Raw genomic sequence first — 19541 nt, 5'->3', positions numbered from 1 at the left:
CAATTAAAATATTTTTAGGATTGTTAGTATAGCGAGATATTTAATTGAAAATGGTGCTGATTTGGCTGCAGTTAACAGTGATGGCGAGCTGCCTATTGATATTGCAGGAACAAATGCCATGGCAGATTTACTTCAACGTTATATTGACGAGCAAGGAATTGATTGTGATGATGCACGACAACAGGAAGAGAAGACGATGTTAGCTGATGCAAAGAAATGGTTGAGATCAGATGCCAGCGAAGCTGATAGACCACATTCTAAAACAGGTGCAACTGCGCTGCATGTCGCCGCTGCTAAAGGATATACGAAAGTTTTAAGTCTTTTGTTAGCTGGAAGAGCGAATGTAGATCGTCAAGATAATGATGGTTGGACGCCACTGCATGCGGCTTGTTATTGGGGTAAAAAAGAGGCTGCACAAATGCTTATAGCATCAATGGCAGATCTAGATATTCAAAATTATTCAAATCAAACCTGCATAGATATTGCGCCGAAAGATATGGTTCCATGGCTTGAGGAACTAAGAAAGAACAATAAACGTACAAAACGACGACCCATCAGCCAAATTAGGATAAGTGACAATAATTTAGAAAACAATATCGAATCGCCACCAAAAGTTATTCGTGTTGAACTTAAATCACCCATTGAACCCGAACAAACTACTAATACAGGTATGCATCTCATCATTATTATTCTTTATTAAATCGAAATTTGACATTATATTTTTTGGGTCGATAATTTTTTTATTTCGTTAAATAAGTTAAAAATTTAAATGAATTTCATATTTTTTATTTAAATATTTCTTTAAACTCGCTTCATTAAAAATCGTATAAAAATGTCTAGAATCTGAATCGGATTCTGAAAGTGAGGAAGAAAGCGAAGAAAGTGAAAGTGAAGAAGGTAAAATGACCCTTCATGTAATAATTTGCTGTTGTCCATAACCAATTTCGATGTAAATATTGTATTAGAACAAAAAATATATCAATCACTTTAATCAAAGTAAATTGTATCACTTTGTTGTACTAATTAATTTATTTTGTATATATATCCTAAAAAAGCATTTAATTATTTACTTTATGTCTGTAACTAATTCCCTTTTCATCTCATATTCCAGAAGAGCAAAATAAAACGAATAATAATAATAATAAAACAGAAACTGTTCGAGAACAGATACAGTCGACTGTACCAAAAGTAAATGATTCCAATAGTGAGATAGGACGAACAAATGCTCAAGATGAAAATACACAGAAAACTCGTAAGTTTATTATGAAAGCTGCATTATTACTGTAATATAATAACGTGTACAATTTATTCTTTTTATTGTAGAAGTTCCTGAAAAAGAAAACCAAACAAATGATTCTGAAGTGATTTTACGACGAACACAAAGTTTCGAAAATGACGAGAAGTGAGTCAATTGTTCCTTAATTTATTTTCTAACTTTTTATTCCATGTTAATTATCTTTAAATTCTCAAAAACTAAGTGTGTTTTTGAATTCACTCTGTTGGTTGCAGACGAGTGTAATTTAATTTATTAATTTATGATTTGCTAATATACCCTTAACAATATTTACTTATTTTTTGCATTTTCATGTTTTTTTTTCCTTGCCATATATTTTGTGCTTATTTGAAAAAATGCTACTAAATTGTTTTAATCATTAAAACTGATTACCTAATAACAAATTCATCAATAATACATCAACCTACTTATACGTGAAGATTTTATCAAAAATACATCGAGCTTCGAGCGCGAATTAAAGCAAATTCATGTCCAGCATTGCCTGCTACTAAATTAGTTAACGCTAAGGATGATAGTGATAAGGAAAGTACCACAAAGCCTATAACGAATTTTCTTATACAACGTTCAGCATCGCTCAAAGATCATAGAAGTCAATTAAGGTAGTATTTAACATACCAAATTTCGCTATTAATCTATTAATTTTGCAACATATCTAATTGTCAGTGCATGCCTTTAATTTTTTTGATTATTTTCTTTAATAACTTTGTATTATGCGCGCACTATCATATGGTATATGCATATTTTAAAGATTGCGTATTATGCGCAGACTATCGTGTGATATATGCATATTATGCGCGTACTATCATGTGGTATGTGCGTATTATGCATATAAAATGAGTTTGGTATGCGTTTTAATGCGCAAAACTTCTGAAATTTAAAAATTTCATTCCTAAAAAATTTAAACTAATTAATTCTTTTTATATCTTTTGTAGTAAAAAAGCCAATGAGAAAACGCCACCTACAAGTCCATCAACAACTCCTTCGACACCATCATTAACACCCTCATCGGTGCATTTGAGAAGGTATGTATCAATTATTTTTATCTCCCTTTCCCCTCATTATCTTTCATTGAATTCCTGTAAAAATTATCGTACATATACATTATATTTTAATTTTACACATCAATAAACTCACACAAATCATAAATGTTTTCAAATGAAAAGTTATGAGAAACCAACGCCAAAACAAGAGTCAGCTGTAGGAGCATTGATGACAGCAAATCAAAATATAATTGATTTGATCGCGCGACGATATAGTTCACCAGCAGAATCGTTGAATAATATAACAAACACGGTTAATATAGCAAATGCGCGAAAAAATTCAGCCACAGATGTTGCAATTAAAATTCCCGAAAAAACAGAAAAATCTGACGAATCTCAGAAAGAAATACCAAATCAATCGCCAAGTCCAACAAGTCCGTCGTCGACAATGCTTAATAAATTGTCGCCCGGAAATATTTTCAAAAACATTTTCAAGTAAATTTATTTAAAAATTTTCATTTCTTATTTGTTTGAATAGAAAGTTAGATAAATCCAGTTGGACTAATTTTTAGATGTAATTTTATAGATCTGACCCGAGAGTTTTTTTTATCATTGTCCTGATTAAAGTGCTAAATAACAATATTGTCATTCCATGACTAACTCCTTAAGTTTGTTTTTGCTTTAAATTTAACATAATTCACACAACACAGATTGTTTTTTGGATGATGACTCATTAAGACATTATTCACATCCCGAATGAAAATGGAATTTTAATTAACAACCTTTTTTTTCATACTAATTATAACAATTCTCAGATACATTACTATATCAATTTATTGTTAATTCATTAGATCGTTCGTTCCACCGACTAGAGATGAAGAAAGTGAGACACAACGTAAAGCGCACGCTAAGAGAGTCCGTGAAACAAGAAGATCAACTCAAGGTGTGACTTTAGATGAGATAAAGAGTGCAGAGCAATTAGTTAAATTGAAAAATGCCAGTAACAGTAATGGAAACGTAAGTGAACTTTATTTGCTTCATATGATAAAAGGATTAACGACAGATTAAGCTTTCTTACCGAGTGACACATTATTATTATTTTTTTCTTTGAAGAAATTTTTATTCCGCTTTTAATTAAAATTTTTTTGATAATCGCGGATTAAATTTAATCTCAAGGATTGACTTTAATCCTTCCTTTAATAATCCCCCATATAAATATTCTAACATTAATTAATAACTCCTGTTAGACGGAGAATGCTAGTAGTGAGCTTAATGAACGCTTATCAGAGTCAACCGCACCAGCAGCAACTGAAGATTCATCTGTTAGTGACAAAACGGAAGTAAATGTAAATTATACAATTAGTTCACCGCTTCGAAAAACTCTGCGACAAAGTAGTGAAAAGGATGAAGATGGTAATGAACCAAAAATATCTGCAACATTTACAATTGCACCGCCACCACGATCAAATACTAGTTCCATAAGTAGTTTGGCAAATCGTTTGGAAAAAGGGTTAAGCATTGAGACAACATCAGCAAATTCCGTTACAGCAACAATTAATGTGCCTCTTATATCGTCAGCGAAATCAACATCCTCAACGAATAGCAATAGTGATACTGATGCTAGTAAAAAGACTGAACATCCAAGTCCTCCAATACCGACACCCAGATCATTATTTGATATTGATAATGCATCATCCTTAAAATTGGCTGATAAATTGCAGCAAGAAGCTAGGAAATATGATGTGAACACGATTGACGAGTCATCGACTACAACAACAACAACTACATCGACAAATGAGCCTTTAAGTTACTTAAATGAACCTCTTCCGCCCTCTCCAATACATCATACGATTTTCGGTGAACGAAGGCCTTCTTGGAGATTAAAAAATGACTATAATAATAAGGTAAAATGCCAGATTAATGGAAAAGCTGCACATTTCTTTCAACAAAATTATAATCCAAAGTTTTATTATTTCTTCTATTCTTTTGAGTGTTTATTTCTATTTTATATTTTGAAGAATTTTTTATTCTATTAATTATTTTAATTTTTCATGCTTGCTAATTAAAAATAACAGCTTTCCTTAATGTTCTAAATGAATTTAATTTACAAGTTTTTAAAAATAATTATCTATTGTTTGCTACCTAATAGTTCAAATTGGAAGATTCTTCACAGTCATCGACATCAACGAAAGGAAATAATTCAACAACACCGCACATATCATCAACAACAAATGGAGTAACACAAGAACCAATTAAAACAACAGTTATATCCGCAGCCCCAAGAGAACAAAACTCTACAGAAAATACAAATTCAAATGAAACAACTACAACAACAACAACGGGAGCAGTTACAACAACTTTACCATCAAAAGAACCACAAATTACATCGAATCGATCAGATGATGACAAAGGTGAGCTTTGTATGTAAATTTTGGTGACTATAAAGTCTAAAGTTTCGATTTTATTTAGAAAATGACAAGGAAAATGATAACAGAGGTGGACTTTCGGCACAAGCAGCAATTCAGAGACGAAGACGTCCAAAAAGGAGATCAACAGGAGTCGTTCATGTCGATATGGAGGTAAATTTGCATTTGTTGCTAATTTTAAGTTCTAAAATTAATGAAAATTCATCAATGTTAGGAGATTGATCAGGAATATCGTCACGAAGTGCCAGCAGATAATGATGAATCTAAAAATTTGGTAAGTCGGTCAAATATATTTATTTTTTATTTTTTTGTTTCCCAATTTAAACTTTTAAGTCTAAAAATAAACATTTAAGCTTGCTAAAACTTCCTCAACGCATCATCGAGAATTTGTCGTAACTTTAACAGGGTTTATAGTCATTCCTATTACTATCAATCATTTGTGTGGGATTTACAAATTAGTTTCAAACCACTGAAAAAGTTTAATTAAATATATACAGAACTACACACAATTTGCGATGACTAAATCAGTTTTTTTATAAGTGCCGATATAGAACAATCGCAAAAAAGTATATTCAAAATGGTTCGACGAAAGGTGAATATTCTTAAAAATATATGAAATTTATAGCATTCCATGTCTCATTCACTTTCATTTGATTTATGCTGAAGATCTCATTTCTATATTTCTGTAAAAAAAAAGAAATGAAATTTTGAGACGAAGTCGCATAAAAAATTATTAAAATTTAATAGTGCGTGAATGAAATTTATAATGTGGAAGTTAAAATTTAATTAACGCTATGTGGTGTCAAAATAGCTCATAAAATATGATAACTCCTAAATGCTGACCTATGAATCATAAAAGCTTCACCATTTTAAGATATATTAAAATCTTTTTATTTTATACGAAATAATTTTCATTATGAAACGGTGTTTCATGAATTATTGATATCTTTTCCACAACTGTTTTATTGTTTCGCACATAATAACTTTTTTTTTTTTATTTGATCGTTTTCGTTTATTTTTTTTTTTTTTGCTTTAAAAGAAATGAAATTCACATTTTTGAACGTTTTCTTTGATCAATTTGTATTCAACGTCGATCAAGCTTCTCTTTTATTTCTGTCAAAGACAAATTGTTGTTTATAGCAAGTTTATAGTTCATTAGAAATCTTAAATGCGTCGGAAGTTCAAAAGGTCATGTGATCCGATAGTAAAAGTTCATCTGGTCATTTAAAATTGTAGGCAATCTTAAGTCAATTATACCAGAATAATAGCTACATTCCCGAGCGGCACAATGCGGTGAACTGCATTTTTTGCCGTAAATTGAGTCAAAATCAGCCGAGAGGGCAACATCGCATATTACCGCTAATAAGGCAACGAAACTGTGTCCGAAGGAACCGAACACGTTGTGCAGCTCAGGAATATTCTCTCCTTATTTCTGGATCGAAGATCAATTTTTCATGAAAATGTTTCCGGCATAAAGCCGATGATCTTCAATCAAATTCATTCCACAACAAACAATTGAAATGTATAAAGGTTCTGGCTATTGACGAAAAACGTAAATGAAGGAATTTAATTTTTTGACGTAGTATGAAAAAGCATATAATCAATTATAATTAAACAAAAAGATTTATGGCCACCCACACTCTAATTAGACTTTTTCTCTTCACATCATCCATTAGACTAATTTACTGTATAATTAATTTTCATTTCTCATATTTCTTTTATATAAAAAATTTTACTCATTTCACCTTGGCCATTTTTCTGCTGTCTGCAAGTATTTCCCTTAGCGTCACAAATTTTTTTGCGTCGCGAATAGCTTGTGAGAATGTCCTGTATTGTTGAATGTTTTGATTCGGTCATGAACTTTATTTTCGTTTTGATTGTTTTGAATTTTTGAGTGCTTTCAATTTCTTTGTGGTTCTCATTTCTTGAAAATGCGGGGATTTCCCAAAGTCTTGGTTCCTGTAGTCTGTAGGGAATTCTTCGAAGTCTCGGTCTCAACAAATCTCGAGAATCCTTATTCCAAACAAATATTTCATCAAAAACGTTGCCCTTACATATTTGTGGAAAACTTGCGGATTGTCTAAATTAGGAACAAATTAGGTCTAAATTAAGTATAATGACTTAAAGCTTTAAAATCCATAAAGACTCAATATATGTTCCCAAGTGATACAAAAGCTCCGTGAATGCTCTTAAAAATTGACCGAATGAGTTCTGGTCTATATGATAATGGATGTTAATGATATCTAAAAAATCACATTACAGTCGATAGATTCTCATTAATTTTCAAAGCATTTTCTAATCCACAAGAAATTTTACTCCATTTTCCACAGCATTAGCAACAAAGTTTAAGGAAAGAAAACTACTAAAACATGAATTAGTGTCACTCAAATATTAATGAACATCTGTTTTTGTGCAAAAATAGAATCAAAGAACAATCAATGAGTTAGTGTACACATGTTTTGATTGGCTATACTTACTAAGAACTAAGTGTTGTTGTATAGTAACTGAATTTTATTTTTAAAAATTTGCGAAAGAAATGATGCCAGTCATGAATGGTTATTGGAATCTTTCATTTCATTTATATTCATACTGTGACTATTGTCTGTGAATTTACTGAAGACGGCAGAATGTCTACATGTAACAAATAGTCGCGCAAATATATGAAAAAAGATTGTCGCTGATCATCTCTGAGAGAAATAAATAAAAAATAAGATGATATATGGAATCAAAGAAGATGTGGGATGTGAATTTGCTTATATTCAAATTGATATTGGTAGCTAAAGTGCTTTCCATTAAGCATTCACGTAAAGGCGAGGTGTTTTGTTTAGATTTTCTGTAAAGATATGATGTTATTTGAAATAAACAGCAATTTAATGTGTGATATGTTGGCAGTAACACTTTTTGTTATGTACCTGATGACACATTTATATCCACGAGACCAGAACTGCGTAAAAATGTAAACAACCTCTAAAAGATCCACGTTTGTTTTTTTGCTTATAATGAGCGCAAACGATCAGTTTTGAGGAAACCCGCTTTTCCATTGGAAATTTTCCACTAATTCTCTCGATTTTTCCTCTCTGAAATTATATTTTCTCATGTATTAAATGAAAATTTTACGAGAAATGTGCCTCAGAAGTGCTGTGAAATTATAACAGAAAACACGTTAAGGCATTCGATTGTACATATTCGCGTAGGAAATAAAATATAAAGAAAAGAAGAAAGCATTTTGTGAAAAATTAAATTCTGTAAAGTATGTGGATATATCTCATACAAGTCATTTCTTGGAAAATGTGTTTCAATCATTTCCGGTTCCAATTTTCTTTGTGATATCACTCAAAAACGGATGTTTTAAAAAAAGTTTTTATTTTTATATCCTCTTTACATTTTCGGTATCATTAAAATTTATCGTCGAGTAAACTGTCTAGGAATAACCCGAACGAAATTAATTTTGCCTGCCTTTAACTTCTGTCTAACATTTTTCTTCTGTGCTGTTTCGCATCGCAATTACTTTCGGGGAATATCAGGGAAGAGAGACTTTATTTTGTGTAAATTTATCACATTAAAGGAGAAAAAATGGTCTGGCACAAGACAAACTTTGCGGTGATCACTGATGTCATAATCCAAGTTTGTCTACAAAGCTGATCAGCAGTTGCTTTTGGATAAATAGATATACATTAAATTGACATCTGTCATAATATTTTCTTAAGCTATATATATATGCTTCTATAATTTTGTTGCTCACGTCAGAGAGTTACCGAACGAGATTTCAAGTTTTTTTTCCTTTCCGTACCATGAAAGTGCGGAGATACGAAAACATCAACAAAACGTCACTTGAATTCAGCCAAATGTGAACACAAATTAAACATTTTCTTTTATTATTTATTCTCAGTTCTTATTTATTATCTCATCATATAAAAGAAAAACACACGTTGAATTAATCATTTTAAGAGACGTAGCCAATGATCAATGTACAGTATAGTGAGAGAAGTAAAAATTATTTTTAGATTTCTACTCGACATCATCATGATATTTTTTCTTCTTATAAACTTGCTTCTAACAGAAAGTTTCGTTTAATTTTCAATCTTTTTTTTGTTGTGGCTCAGGTTGAAATTTTACTTTCATTTATATCGTAAATTAGTCATATTCTCCTCACATTCAGTTGCGGTTTTTTTTTATTCTGTAGATTGTTTTGTTTAATTCGAGAGATTTTCAAACAATGTCTTGTCAATGTTTTGCGAGAATTTTCTTCTGATGTGAATCTGTGGGTTGATTCTGATTGTGTTTTTCTTGTTTTGATGATGCATTATCTAAAATTGGATTTTTATCCTTGATTGGAGGAACTTTGATCTTGTTGATGGTTTTATTGAGATTAGAATTTTTAGTGTCGCAACAATAATGTTCATTCAGTGCCGGCATTAAATAGTATTCTTAAACATTAATATGAGTCAACCCAGCCTTATGAACTGTGATTAACAAAATGTTGCATCACACCATTTAGATCTACAATTTATAGTGGGATCCGATCCGCTTTCAAGCTCATCACATCTCAAAGACACAATTACATCATAAGTCTGATGTAATCTGCAATGGACCCAGTTGTAATTCAATTCACAAATTAATCTTAATTGGAATTAATTTCTTGGTCCATTTAATAGGAGAGTATTAGGATCTCTTCAAGTGCCTATTAAACATCTTCGCCAGTTGTACACATTAATTGTGATCATTTGCTTAGATCAGTCGATTAGATTTAGACGATTCCGATTATGGCTTGCTATCAAGGTGTTCTATTGGGCAAAGTTTTGACTTGACACTGATTTAAATAATTTCACTAGGTTTTAACGATTTTTCGAGATCCAGACCGGAACTGCAAGGAAATTCTTAAAAGTCTCAGACTCAACAAATCTTGAAACCAAGACTATGTGGAAAGTCTTGATTTCTACCTTAAGAACCTTCAATACTAACCTTATGAGACAAGCTCTCCTTCAAATCTCACAACATTAAAAATCCTTGTCTCGCTGTTCTAATTTTCACATTAATTTCAAACATCCCGAAATATACATAAAAAACTAGTCCTCCAAGTTTTTATCGCACGCCATTAAACTTCAGGACCTTGTCAATAAAACAAATTGCTCATACATTGTGTAACATGATTTCATTAACTTGTGACTAGTCCAACACCACATGTTTCTATTGGCTTAATAAATAAAAACGTCTGACTGAATATGAAAATATTTAATGCGAAATAAATGAAAAAATGAAAATTTTGTTGAATGAAGCCTACGCACGATTGAACTAAACAAGCTATATCTTTGTGACATTGGACCAAGAGGAAAATTCAGTCAATTAGCTGAAAAATATTAAAAGACATAATTTAAAGCAATTATTTCATCATTGAAAGATGAACATGTTTACAAACGTAATTAAAATCTCCAAAAGAATTGAAGCACATTTTCCAAGTCAATGACATTTCTTTCCGTATATCCTAAAACTGTTCGTGACAATTTATTTTACTTTTTAAACAGAAAAAGAGAATTTAAAGCATTTGTTTAAACTAAAAAAATGTCATTTCGATCGCGATCACATGCCAGACCAGTTGCTCCACCAAGGAGACGATCATCGTCATTGACCAGAACAGCTGGTACAACAAATGGCACTTATCCATCAAGTTCTCGACCACTTAGCATTCATGGATCGTCTATTAATTCCCCTTATCAATCATCACAAAGTCCTGGAAATCTTCATTATGGATCAAGTCAGAATTTAAGTAGTTACAATGGAAGAAGTGCTTACAATTCTGGTGTTACAAATGGTACATTGAAATTTCCATTGACAACTATGAATACGGCATCATCAAGTTATACCTCACCATATAAAGATCGTTACTCTCAGAATTATTACATGAATGGGACAGGAGCTGCATCTTCCTCTTCTGGATATACATCAGCATATAAAGATCGTAATTATTACAATCCATATTCAAGTTATGAAAACGGAGTAACGACTGCAAGTTTAAGCATACCAGGACCTTCAGTAAAGCGTGATTCATATAGTTCAAGGGGAAGTAACTTAATGTCAACATCAACATCTGGTATAGGAGGTTCAAACTCTAATTTAATGAATAATAGTCAGGGAATTGTAAATTTGGGTCGATCACAGTCGCTAAGGGAACAAGAAAGGAAAAGTCGATCACGAAGATATAAGGAAGCAGCTAAAAATGCTGTTCCAGATTCAGCAGTTCCTTACGATCCTGCAGCTTCAAATTTGCTGTCTTCTAATGGACAGAAATCAATTAGTACACAATCATTACACTCTGAAGGATATGAAGTAAGATTGATAAGAGATATGAGGAAGTTATAGCAAGCTTAATGCGTTGAAAATGATCTGAATGTTCTGTTTAATAAGCATATGATTAATATTTCTATAAATTCATTTATTTGTCATTACAGTCTGGCAACGAATCTCGCTCTCGTGCTGAGTCATTAGTGTCAAATTCTCTCGTAGATACAAACGATGATGGAGAATTTATTGATTATAAGGCTCTCTACGAGGCTGCTAAGTAAGAACCACCAAAAATATGAAAATATTAATTAATTTATTTAAATTTGAATTTTTCTTTTTACCTTCTAGAGCTGAAAATGATCAATTAAGATTGTCACTAAAAAGTAAAGAGCACGATTTGGCAGCCGCAAAATCGGCGTTGGAAAGACTCACAGCAGCTGTAAGTAGAAATTAATCAATTTGTTTTAGTTCCTAATTAGTCTCTTAATTGGCAATTATTTGTCCTAAATGCATCTGTCATTTAATTTTAGTCTCACTTAAGAGATTTATCATGAAAAACTGTCTAAATTATTTATTCATTCGTAATTCCTTTGTACAGGCAACCAAAAGTTCATTATCTGAAAATGAGAAGCGCGAAAAGCGAGCGATGGAACGAAAGATTTCTGAAATGGAAGAGGAACTTAAGGTAAAGAAATTGATGCAAAATCTCACATGCTTAATGCTTTTAGTACATTTAGACTTTAAGATATCACATGAAAAACTAACACAAAATCTCATTACTTGATATTTTCATAAATATTACTCAGGACATAAGAAATCAACCCAAAATATATCCTTTAAAGCTCTTTTTTTTGCACTCACTTTATATTTGTTTTTAAGTTTTTTTTTATTGTCACACATATTTCGGAGAGCGAAATCCTTTTGACATACTTCATACATCAAGTTTGTCACCAAATATTTTATTTTTTATTTTATTATTTTAGTTTATTTTATGGATGAACTTAAAAAACTGCTTTTACTGACCATAATCATTTATCTCATCAATATATTATACAAAGAACTTTTGGTGTTCAAGTTGTCAATTGGTCGATTTATATATATTTAGAATTAGCGCATTTTTCAATGTTTTAGGCACATGTCACGTTTTTAATTTTATTGGTCCTTTTTTGTTCGAAACTACGTTATGAGTTTTATGCTACATTGTATTGAATCAAACTGCTAAACAGCAAACTTGTTTAGTTTTGTTGAAAATATATCGTCCTTAAGTAACCAGAAATTTTAAGAGCTAGTTTTAAGCAGGATAACAACATATTTAACAACATCTTGAGTCGATTTTCCATACTAAATCCGATTCGACTTCGAACTCTGGATTTCACTTGCTTTTAAGCTAATTTTAATGTTTTTGGCTACTGATGATCATGTTTCAACTAGTCGTTCTGCGTTATTTAAAGATTTTTGCTTTATTTAAAAGATTATTTTCGTGTTTTTTGAGACAGTTTTTGCAAACGTTTTAATATCGTGAAAGATGAAACTCAAAATTGCTGTTCATTCAAAGTCGATTAAGATTTTGTACTTTTTGGACTTTCAGTCAACAAAAATTGACTAAGCTGCACAAAAAATTGATACCCAATACACAAATCAATCGGAAAACACTTAAGGCAGTCTTAATTTTATAGCCTAAACAAGTGGGAAATTAAGACAGAATATTTAGATTAGAGTCATCATCTTTGCTAGAAGTAAACTTAACTACACTGCTATAAAACTTATATCCATAATGTGTGAAAAGAGCTGTCTTTTGAGTTGGACGCGCAGCGATTTAATTTTTATAGAATCTATTTTACTCCTTGCTGTAAACCTCATGAACAGCAAAAAGTGTTCGCTAGGACACTAACACGTCGTCGTACGACATGAGGTTGCTCTGACAGCATCATGACAGCTGATTTCAACTCAATTATACAATGAATAATGTGGTTCACCGCATTGTGTCGCTCAAGTTTAGATTTTTGAAAATCTCAATTTCGGAGATTCTCTGTCCCAACAAACTCTGTTCTTAATTAGTGATCATTAAGAAAATTCCATCGAAAAATTGAAAAATGCGCTACAAAACACAAGAAAACTTCAAACACAAAATTCACTTATTTTTATCAAAATTTTATAATTTGCACTAAGCTATGTGATAAATTCGAAATGCATTGGATGATGTTAGGCATGTTGATTATTCAAAATATAAAATTGCTTTTTTAAAAGCACCATAAAAAATTTATATTTTTTTAAGCTTGTTTACGTACACAAAAAAAGTTATCTGTAATTCATGGTTTAAGTGACATTCTTTGCAAACACTTTTAAAGTCTTTTTTTTTTCTTTTTTTAACACAGTTTTGTGACTTATTGCAACATGTTACATAAATCACCCATATTCATGTCATCTGTTTTTAATTTTAATGCAAACAATTATTGACAAATCAAAGATCATTGTAATTCATTTTTCTTTTTCTTTTCTTTCTTTTTTTTTTTCTTCTTTTTTCTCTATATACAATTACTGTATGTTTTTGATTTTGACAATATGGGAATCATATGCCAAAAATAAAAAAATGTCGTGAATCGCACGCAATATATATCCCTAATGAATTGAATCCATAATTATAGCTATTGAACAAATACAAGCAAGAAAATGAACGTTTACGTGCAGAAAATCGAGCACTTACACGTGTAGTATCAAAATTGACAACATCAGCTCAAAATCAACTGCTCAACAAGCAATAAATTTGTGTAGTGAATGAGAGGATATAAAAGAATCATTTGGAATTTACTCAATTAGAACTTTTTTTTAATTAATTAATTTTTTTTTTAAATACCTAAACCTGTGTGTACTCTCCTAATTTTTTTGTTATCGAATATGGAAATCAGCATAAACAATTAAGCGCCGAACCTTTTTTTCCCACGGTATCAGATTTCAATTAATTTGATGAAAAAAACTATCAGTAGTTAACTTAAGGATATTTTTTATTTGTTACTGAATAGTTAGATAAAAAACACAAAAATACACACATGTAGATGCCATTTGAGAGCGACAATCGTTTGTTTTGTGGTATGATAATTTAATACTACTTCAAGAATTGTGTTTATTTTTCTCTTTGTTGATGAGTCTTACTTTATTTTTAATTTTTTTGTTGTCGTTATTAATTATGTTGTTGTGGCTTCATTACATAATGCTTACTGTAAAATGCCAAAAACTTATACTCATTTGTAAAAACTGATTTCACTAAGTTTTGTCCTTATCATGATTGTTATCCTAGAATCAGAGTTGAATAACAGGCAAAGAATATGCATATTGTACAGAAATATTACTACGGTATCTAAAAGGTGATCTTTTTGCCTGTTAGGGAAAGTTGGTAGGACATCATTTATAGCCCGACACTCAGAATCCTTCCAACTTTGGTAAATTCATTTTGTGGATGGAACCCAAAATAAGAGTTCGAGTTCGAATTGTATGAAATTGAGAAAAAGAGTCAATTTCGAGCTCTTCCATGTAACTTACATTACCATATGTATTGCATTGATATTCCTTAGGAACGATAATGTAATACAAATTGATCATTTTGGTTACATTGGATGTCTTAAGATATGAAGTGTATTAAGATATCTCTTTATAAGCTAGCCTGCACCAAACTCTGTAAACCTATCTATCAAATCATTATTATAGTCATTTAGTACTTAATCCTAAAAATCAATTCCTATTCCCTCATGACTTAGTGAAATTGGTTCATTCATTATTGGTGAATTGTCATCTGTTCATATTTCATCATAAATCACTTATTCGTTTATTTATATTTTTGTAAACATCACGCGTTTTTGTGGTCACTATGTGGTGATTGATCGTCAAAAATTGGCAGGTCATTCTTTTTTAAAAATAACTTAGATTATCTATTGTTGCCTTTTATAGTTACAAAAGTCAGCTGGTTCCTATATTTTATAGTGAATGTTCTGTGCTCATTATATGAGTTGGAACCTGATAATATAATTAAATCCTGTACAATGTACACATATCAATAATTTATTAAAATTAGTTTCAATGAAATTTGGCAGTTCAGAGACCAAAGAGGTGCCTCTATCATGGCTGCTTAGGTTTCAATATCACTTATCTTCAATGCATATTTTTGATTATTAATAGATAGCTTGACAAACCAGTAACTCATTGATGGACAACCTGAGTGCCGACAAAATTCTTTGGAAATGGCACGAACCGTATGCCTTGAACGGTTTTGGTCAAGACATTACGAAAATCTGTCAAAAAAATAAAAGATTGCCTACCCCTGTAGTAACTCGATAAGTGTATCACGCCTTCTTATTATGCTATTAAATTTTTGAAATATGATTCCTTAGATCATTTTAAAATTAGTGTGTGCGAAAATGTATTTGCTGAATACCTGTGACCAATAAATCATTTAATTCGCTAGTATTACGAATAGTCCACAACTGTAAGAGAAATTAAATGATCATTTTCTTACTGTTTGCCTTAAATTTTTAGATATGTCTTAAACAAAATTCAAACATTTGATTCAGACCATAGCTCGAATTTTTCTATGAAAGTACCGACAAATTCCATGTCGATTTCAAGCTATAGATTCCCCTAACAGGCAAAGAGCATGCTTTCATGATACAGAAAGACCACTGTGGCATCTTAAAGCAGTCTCTTTGCCTGTTAGGGTTCTAGACAAATGCATCAAGCAGATCAATAAAAGATTGTTAAATCAAAAGATTTGTGATCGCTTCTAAAGCAGTAAATTTTTGAAAAATCAATTTGTAATAAATATGCTAAGTACTCAATGTATCCATAAAGTCAACAGTCAATAAACTCATGGATACAAAATAAAAAATCCATAATCATAAAATTAACATTAATCTTGTTCATTAAATTCATCATTGAGATTCTTTTTTGTTGTTGTTGTTTTCTTCCTTACTATATACATCTTGGGTTGTTTATCATTATCAAATCCTTTAATGTCCACCAATCATGGATAAATTATTTTCTATTAATGAATTTCGTTGTAACATTAATTGATTTTGATTTTGTTTTATTTGGAGCAATATAATATCAATTAAGGAGTTGTTCACTGGTGATGTATGGAAGGGAAGTGGTATGGTGATGTGCTGCAATCATGTGTTTTGATGGACAATCATTTGTGAACGACTCCTTACCCTAAACAGACAATGAACATACTCAACTATATGAGCATGCTCATGAGGATACTTAATTGATATAATTGAGGATGTTCAATTCTGTAAGCATAGTCATGACTCATGAGCATGCTCGTTGTCTGTTCAGGGTACCTTTTTGTGATTTTTGTGTTTGTTTTTCTATTGGGAAGATTAAAGTGGAACTTATTTTTGGTATAGAAGTGGTTGTCATTGCTGAGGATCAACTTACTAGTTTGGTCCATAAATGTAGCATTTCCATGCTTTAATCTTCCCAACTTTGATTTTTGATGTACATTTATATGATTTTTTAATTAAAGTATAGCAAATATTTTAATTTATTCTATAATTTATTTACAGCTTACGGATACACTTAAAACAGAAAATCAACGTCTCAAAGATGAAAATGGCGCTCTGATTAGAGTCATTAGCAAATTAAGTAAATGATGATGAAAGAACCTTTTAGAATGATGAGTAAAGCACACATTATTTTGTCATTATAATGTTAAATATGATGAATGAACATAGAAAATGCCTTGATTTTTTATGAAAAAAAAAGATGCAGCATTAAATGTAATTGATAGTTTCCTTAAAAAAACACACACACATACAAACTCAATGTATATAGGACGATAAATAAGAGAACGATTCTTTCATGCAGATATATAAAATTAACGAATAAATTTTTTTGATATTTTTAAAGCTTATTAAAATTTAAAAAATCAAATTGAAAAAACGTTTCTGACAGCGAAGAAAGTCTCTTTCGTCGAACATTTTAGTCCACAGCCTTAAAACACATTTTTTTTCAATCATATTTATGTAAAATGTAAATTATTTCAAGTCATTCAGTATGGAACGTCCTGTATAAAAATTTTCTCTTTTTTGTCTAATGCTTAATTGCATTTTAAAATCATTTTTGCTACTTCTTTCAACATTAAATTGTTTTTTCTTATTTTTTAACCAATGTATTAACATCCTGCCTTTAAATTTACTCGTTTCTCCATTTTCTATTTTCCTTAAAATCTCTTTTTTATTTACTTTTAATAAACAATTTTTTTCTTGTTATTCAATTTATTACAAGCTTATTTCTATGCATAGCAGGCAAAGAGCATGGTTTCAAGAGCAGAGTAAGCTGATATGCTAATATTGTCATTAGACACGTTCGCGAGCATGCTTAGCTAGTATATTTAAGAATAGTATCCTCTTGAAAGCATGCTCTTGGTTTGTTAGAGAGGGCTCGGTCAAAAACAGCAGGCTTTGATTTCCTACGTTTTAGATGCGCAGGGCTGCAGTTTTCGGCTGTATCCAGAACTCGAAGTCGACTCGATTTTTGTATGAATTCAAGTCGACTTTTCCAAACAAAGTCCGAGTAGATTTCGAGCTCTGGCTGTACTTTATAGTTCGTCCAACACTGCAGGACTGCGCTTTTTGTTTGCAAGCCTGCAGTTTTGGACGAACCCTAATTATTTCTTATTTCACATACTTCTTATCCTATTCGGACCTTTAAGTTATTCATTCATTTTTAATTATTGAAGCATTTTTTATTGTTTTGAAAAATTTCAAATTAAACGAATTAAAATTATGAATATTATGCATATGAAGGAAGGTATAATTGATTTCTTTTGAATGGATTGAGTGTTACATTAGGGATTGTCTGTGATCATGAATGTGGTCAAGTCACTAAACAAAATGTACTAATAAAGTTTCGTGATCAATGTCTAAGAGTAACCAAAGCTCGAATTTGACTCGACTCCGTACAAAATCCGAGCCGACTTCGAGCTCTTAGGTTAACATTTGATTCTGTTAAATTATATTAAATCTAGTGACGCTCAGAATATCAGTACTGAATTTTCGGTTAAAAACCGAAACTAAGAATATCAAACAGACAAGGAGCATGCTCACAAAATTAAGGATGCTCAATTAAATTGATTTCATGAGCAAACTCATTTAAGAGAGTATGTCTGTTAAGTAATCCATCCTAAATATTATCTAATAAATTTGATTTTAATCCTTCGGGTTAAATTTAAATCTGTCGGATTTAATTTAAATCTGTCATCAATCTAGTTTCGAAAACGTTCAAGTATCTTGGATATTATCCCTAGCAGACATTAGCTCTCGAAAGCATAATGTCTGTCTGTTAGGGTATGAATATTATAAGCGTAAATCAAGTGACCATTCATGAAATCGATTAGATCTTTCCTTCATTGAAAAAATACATACGTTAATGCTATTAAAAAATTTTGTAAAGTAAGATCTTTGTGATAGAAACAAAAACATAAAAAAAAGAAAAAAATTCTAAAAATGCCAAAATCTTCATTTCTGTAAATTAAATGAATTACGGTTATACATAAACATAAACGCTAGAAAAAGCTTCTTTACATGTGAGTGCATTTTTTACCCAATAAACTTTCCTTTAATATTTTGATTGTCATTAGTTATGATTACTATTAGTTATTTTATTGTCATCAATAATATTATCATTATTATAACTACAAAACCATAAATTAAACACTTTGAAAATCCGGATCATTATTTTACATAAATGAAGCAATCGAACAAAATGCGCGAATCATTTGTGTTAACAATCATGATTGTATGATTGATTGATTGATTGATTAAGAGAGTTTGTTCTAGTAAGAATATTATATTAAAAAATAGAAATTAGACGGGATAACTTGCTCGTCAAATCCCTCCATATTGCTACTTCCTATTCATGAAATTAAATATTTAAAATATTTACAACAAAATTTGTAATTTAATAGTTTTTTTGAAAAATCAAAAATGAACTCTTTTTGGACATTTCATGAGTATTAAAGAGGAGAAATAAACTTCAAATGTTTAAAAAATAAAATCAATGAAAAATTTGACAATAAAGTTGGTTCTTTTAATTTTTCCTTCCATTTTCAGGGCTTTTAGCTAACTAGACTAGAACTAGATGACAAATACCTACTTATTTGGTGGAGTTATTGACCATTCAAATCAATTTTAATTCATTGTCTCGCGCATAACACGCACACGTCACATGGTTCATTTTTGACGGCACACAGGTTGCCCTCCGTTGTTATAATGCATAAGTCCAAATAATACAGAGTAAAATCTTCGACAGCATTTTTGTGCTTTCAGCTACTAAGAGCTCTAGATACTTGAAGTTGTGTCCTTAAAAAGTCTCGTTCAAATTTATCAGTCAGTAACAACGCATTCAGGTTCGTTCGAGTAAAAACTCTTTACATAGTGAATTTACAGCTCTCGTACCTTTTTCACTTATTAACAACCATCATCCATGGAGACTTGTTCCAACATCTCACGTTGCCCAATTCTTAATTTTAAATCTTAAACTGCTAAACCTAAGAAAGTAAACGATCTAAAC

At 30.9% G+C, this 19541-nt stretch overlaps 1 protein-coding gene across 7 annotated transcripts in view; it reads left to right on the top strand.

Annotated features, from left to right (window-relative positions):
- Positions 1 to 19048, top strand: part of Mbs (Myosin binding subunit) — a 29590-nt gene extending 10542 nt beyond the window's left edge. The window contains exons 3-19 of one of the 7 annotated variants that reach the window (XM_070634041.1): positions 19 to 668; positions 841 to 897; positions 1112 to 1252; positions 1324 to 1402; positions 1714 to 1893; positions 2227 to 2316; positions 2458 to 2769; positions 3126 to 3291; positions 3522 to 4178; positions 4424 to 4685; positions 4744 to 4853; positions 4915 to 4974; positions 11147 to 11256; positions 11328 to 11418; positions 11578 to 11664; positions 13625 to 14066; positions 16535 to 19048. In XM_070634041.1, coding sequence (XP_070490142.1) covers positions 19 to 668; positions 841 to 897; positions 1112 to 1252; positions 1324 to 1402; positions 1714 to 1893; positions 2227 to 2316; positions 2458 to 2769; positions 3126 to 3291; positions 3522 to 4178; positions 4424 to 4685; positions 4744 to 4853; positions 4915 to 4974; positions 11147 to 11256; positions 11328 to 11418; positions 11578 to 11664; positions 13625 to 13741 — 3169 coding nt within the window. In that variant the 3' untranslated portion in view covers positions 13742 to 14066; positions 16535 to 19048. The remainder of the gene's footprint in view (positions 1 to 18; positions 669 to 840; positions 898 to 1111; positions 1253 to 1323; positions 1403 to 1713; positions 1894 to 2226; positions 2317 to 2457; positions 2770 to 3125; positions 3292 to 3521; positions 4179 to 4423; positions 4686 to 4743; positions 4854 to 4914; positions 4975 to 11146; positions 11257 to 11327; positions 11419 to 11577; positions 11665 to 13624; positions 14067 to 16534) is intronic. The other 6 variants (XM_070634042.1, XM_070634044.1, XM_070634045.1 and 3 more) reach the window with 6 other exon arrangements.
- Positions 19049 to 19541: the final 493 nt, after the last annotated feature.

This window comes from Chironomus tepperi, unplaced genomic scaffold (genome assembly GCF_022539635.2).
Source record: "Chironomus tepperi strain 1889 unplaced genomic scaffold, CSIRO-AGI_Ctep_v1 contig_84, whole genome shotgun sequence".
NCBI lineage: Eukaryota > Metazoa > Arthropoda > Insecta > Diptera > Chironomidae > Chironomus > Chironomus tepperi.
This window is presented reverse-complemented; position numbering and strand designations above follow the sequence as displayed.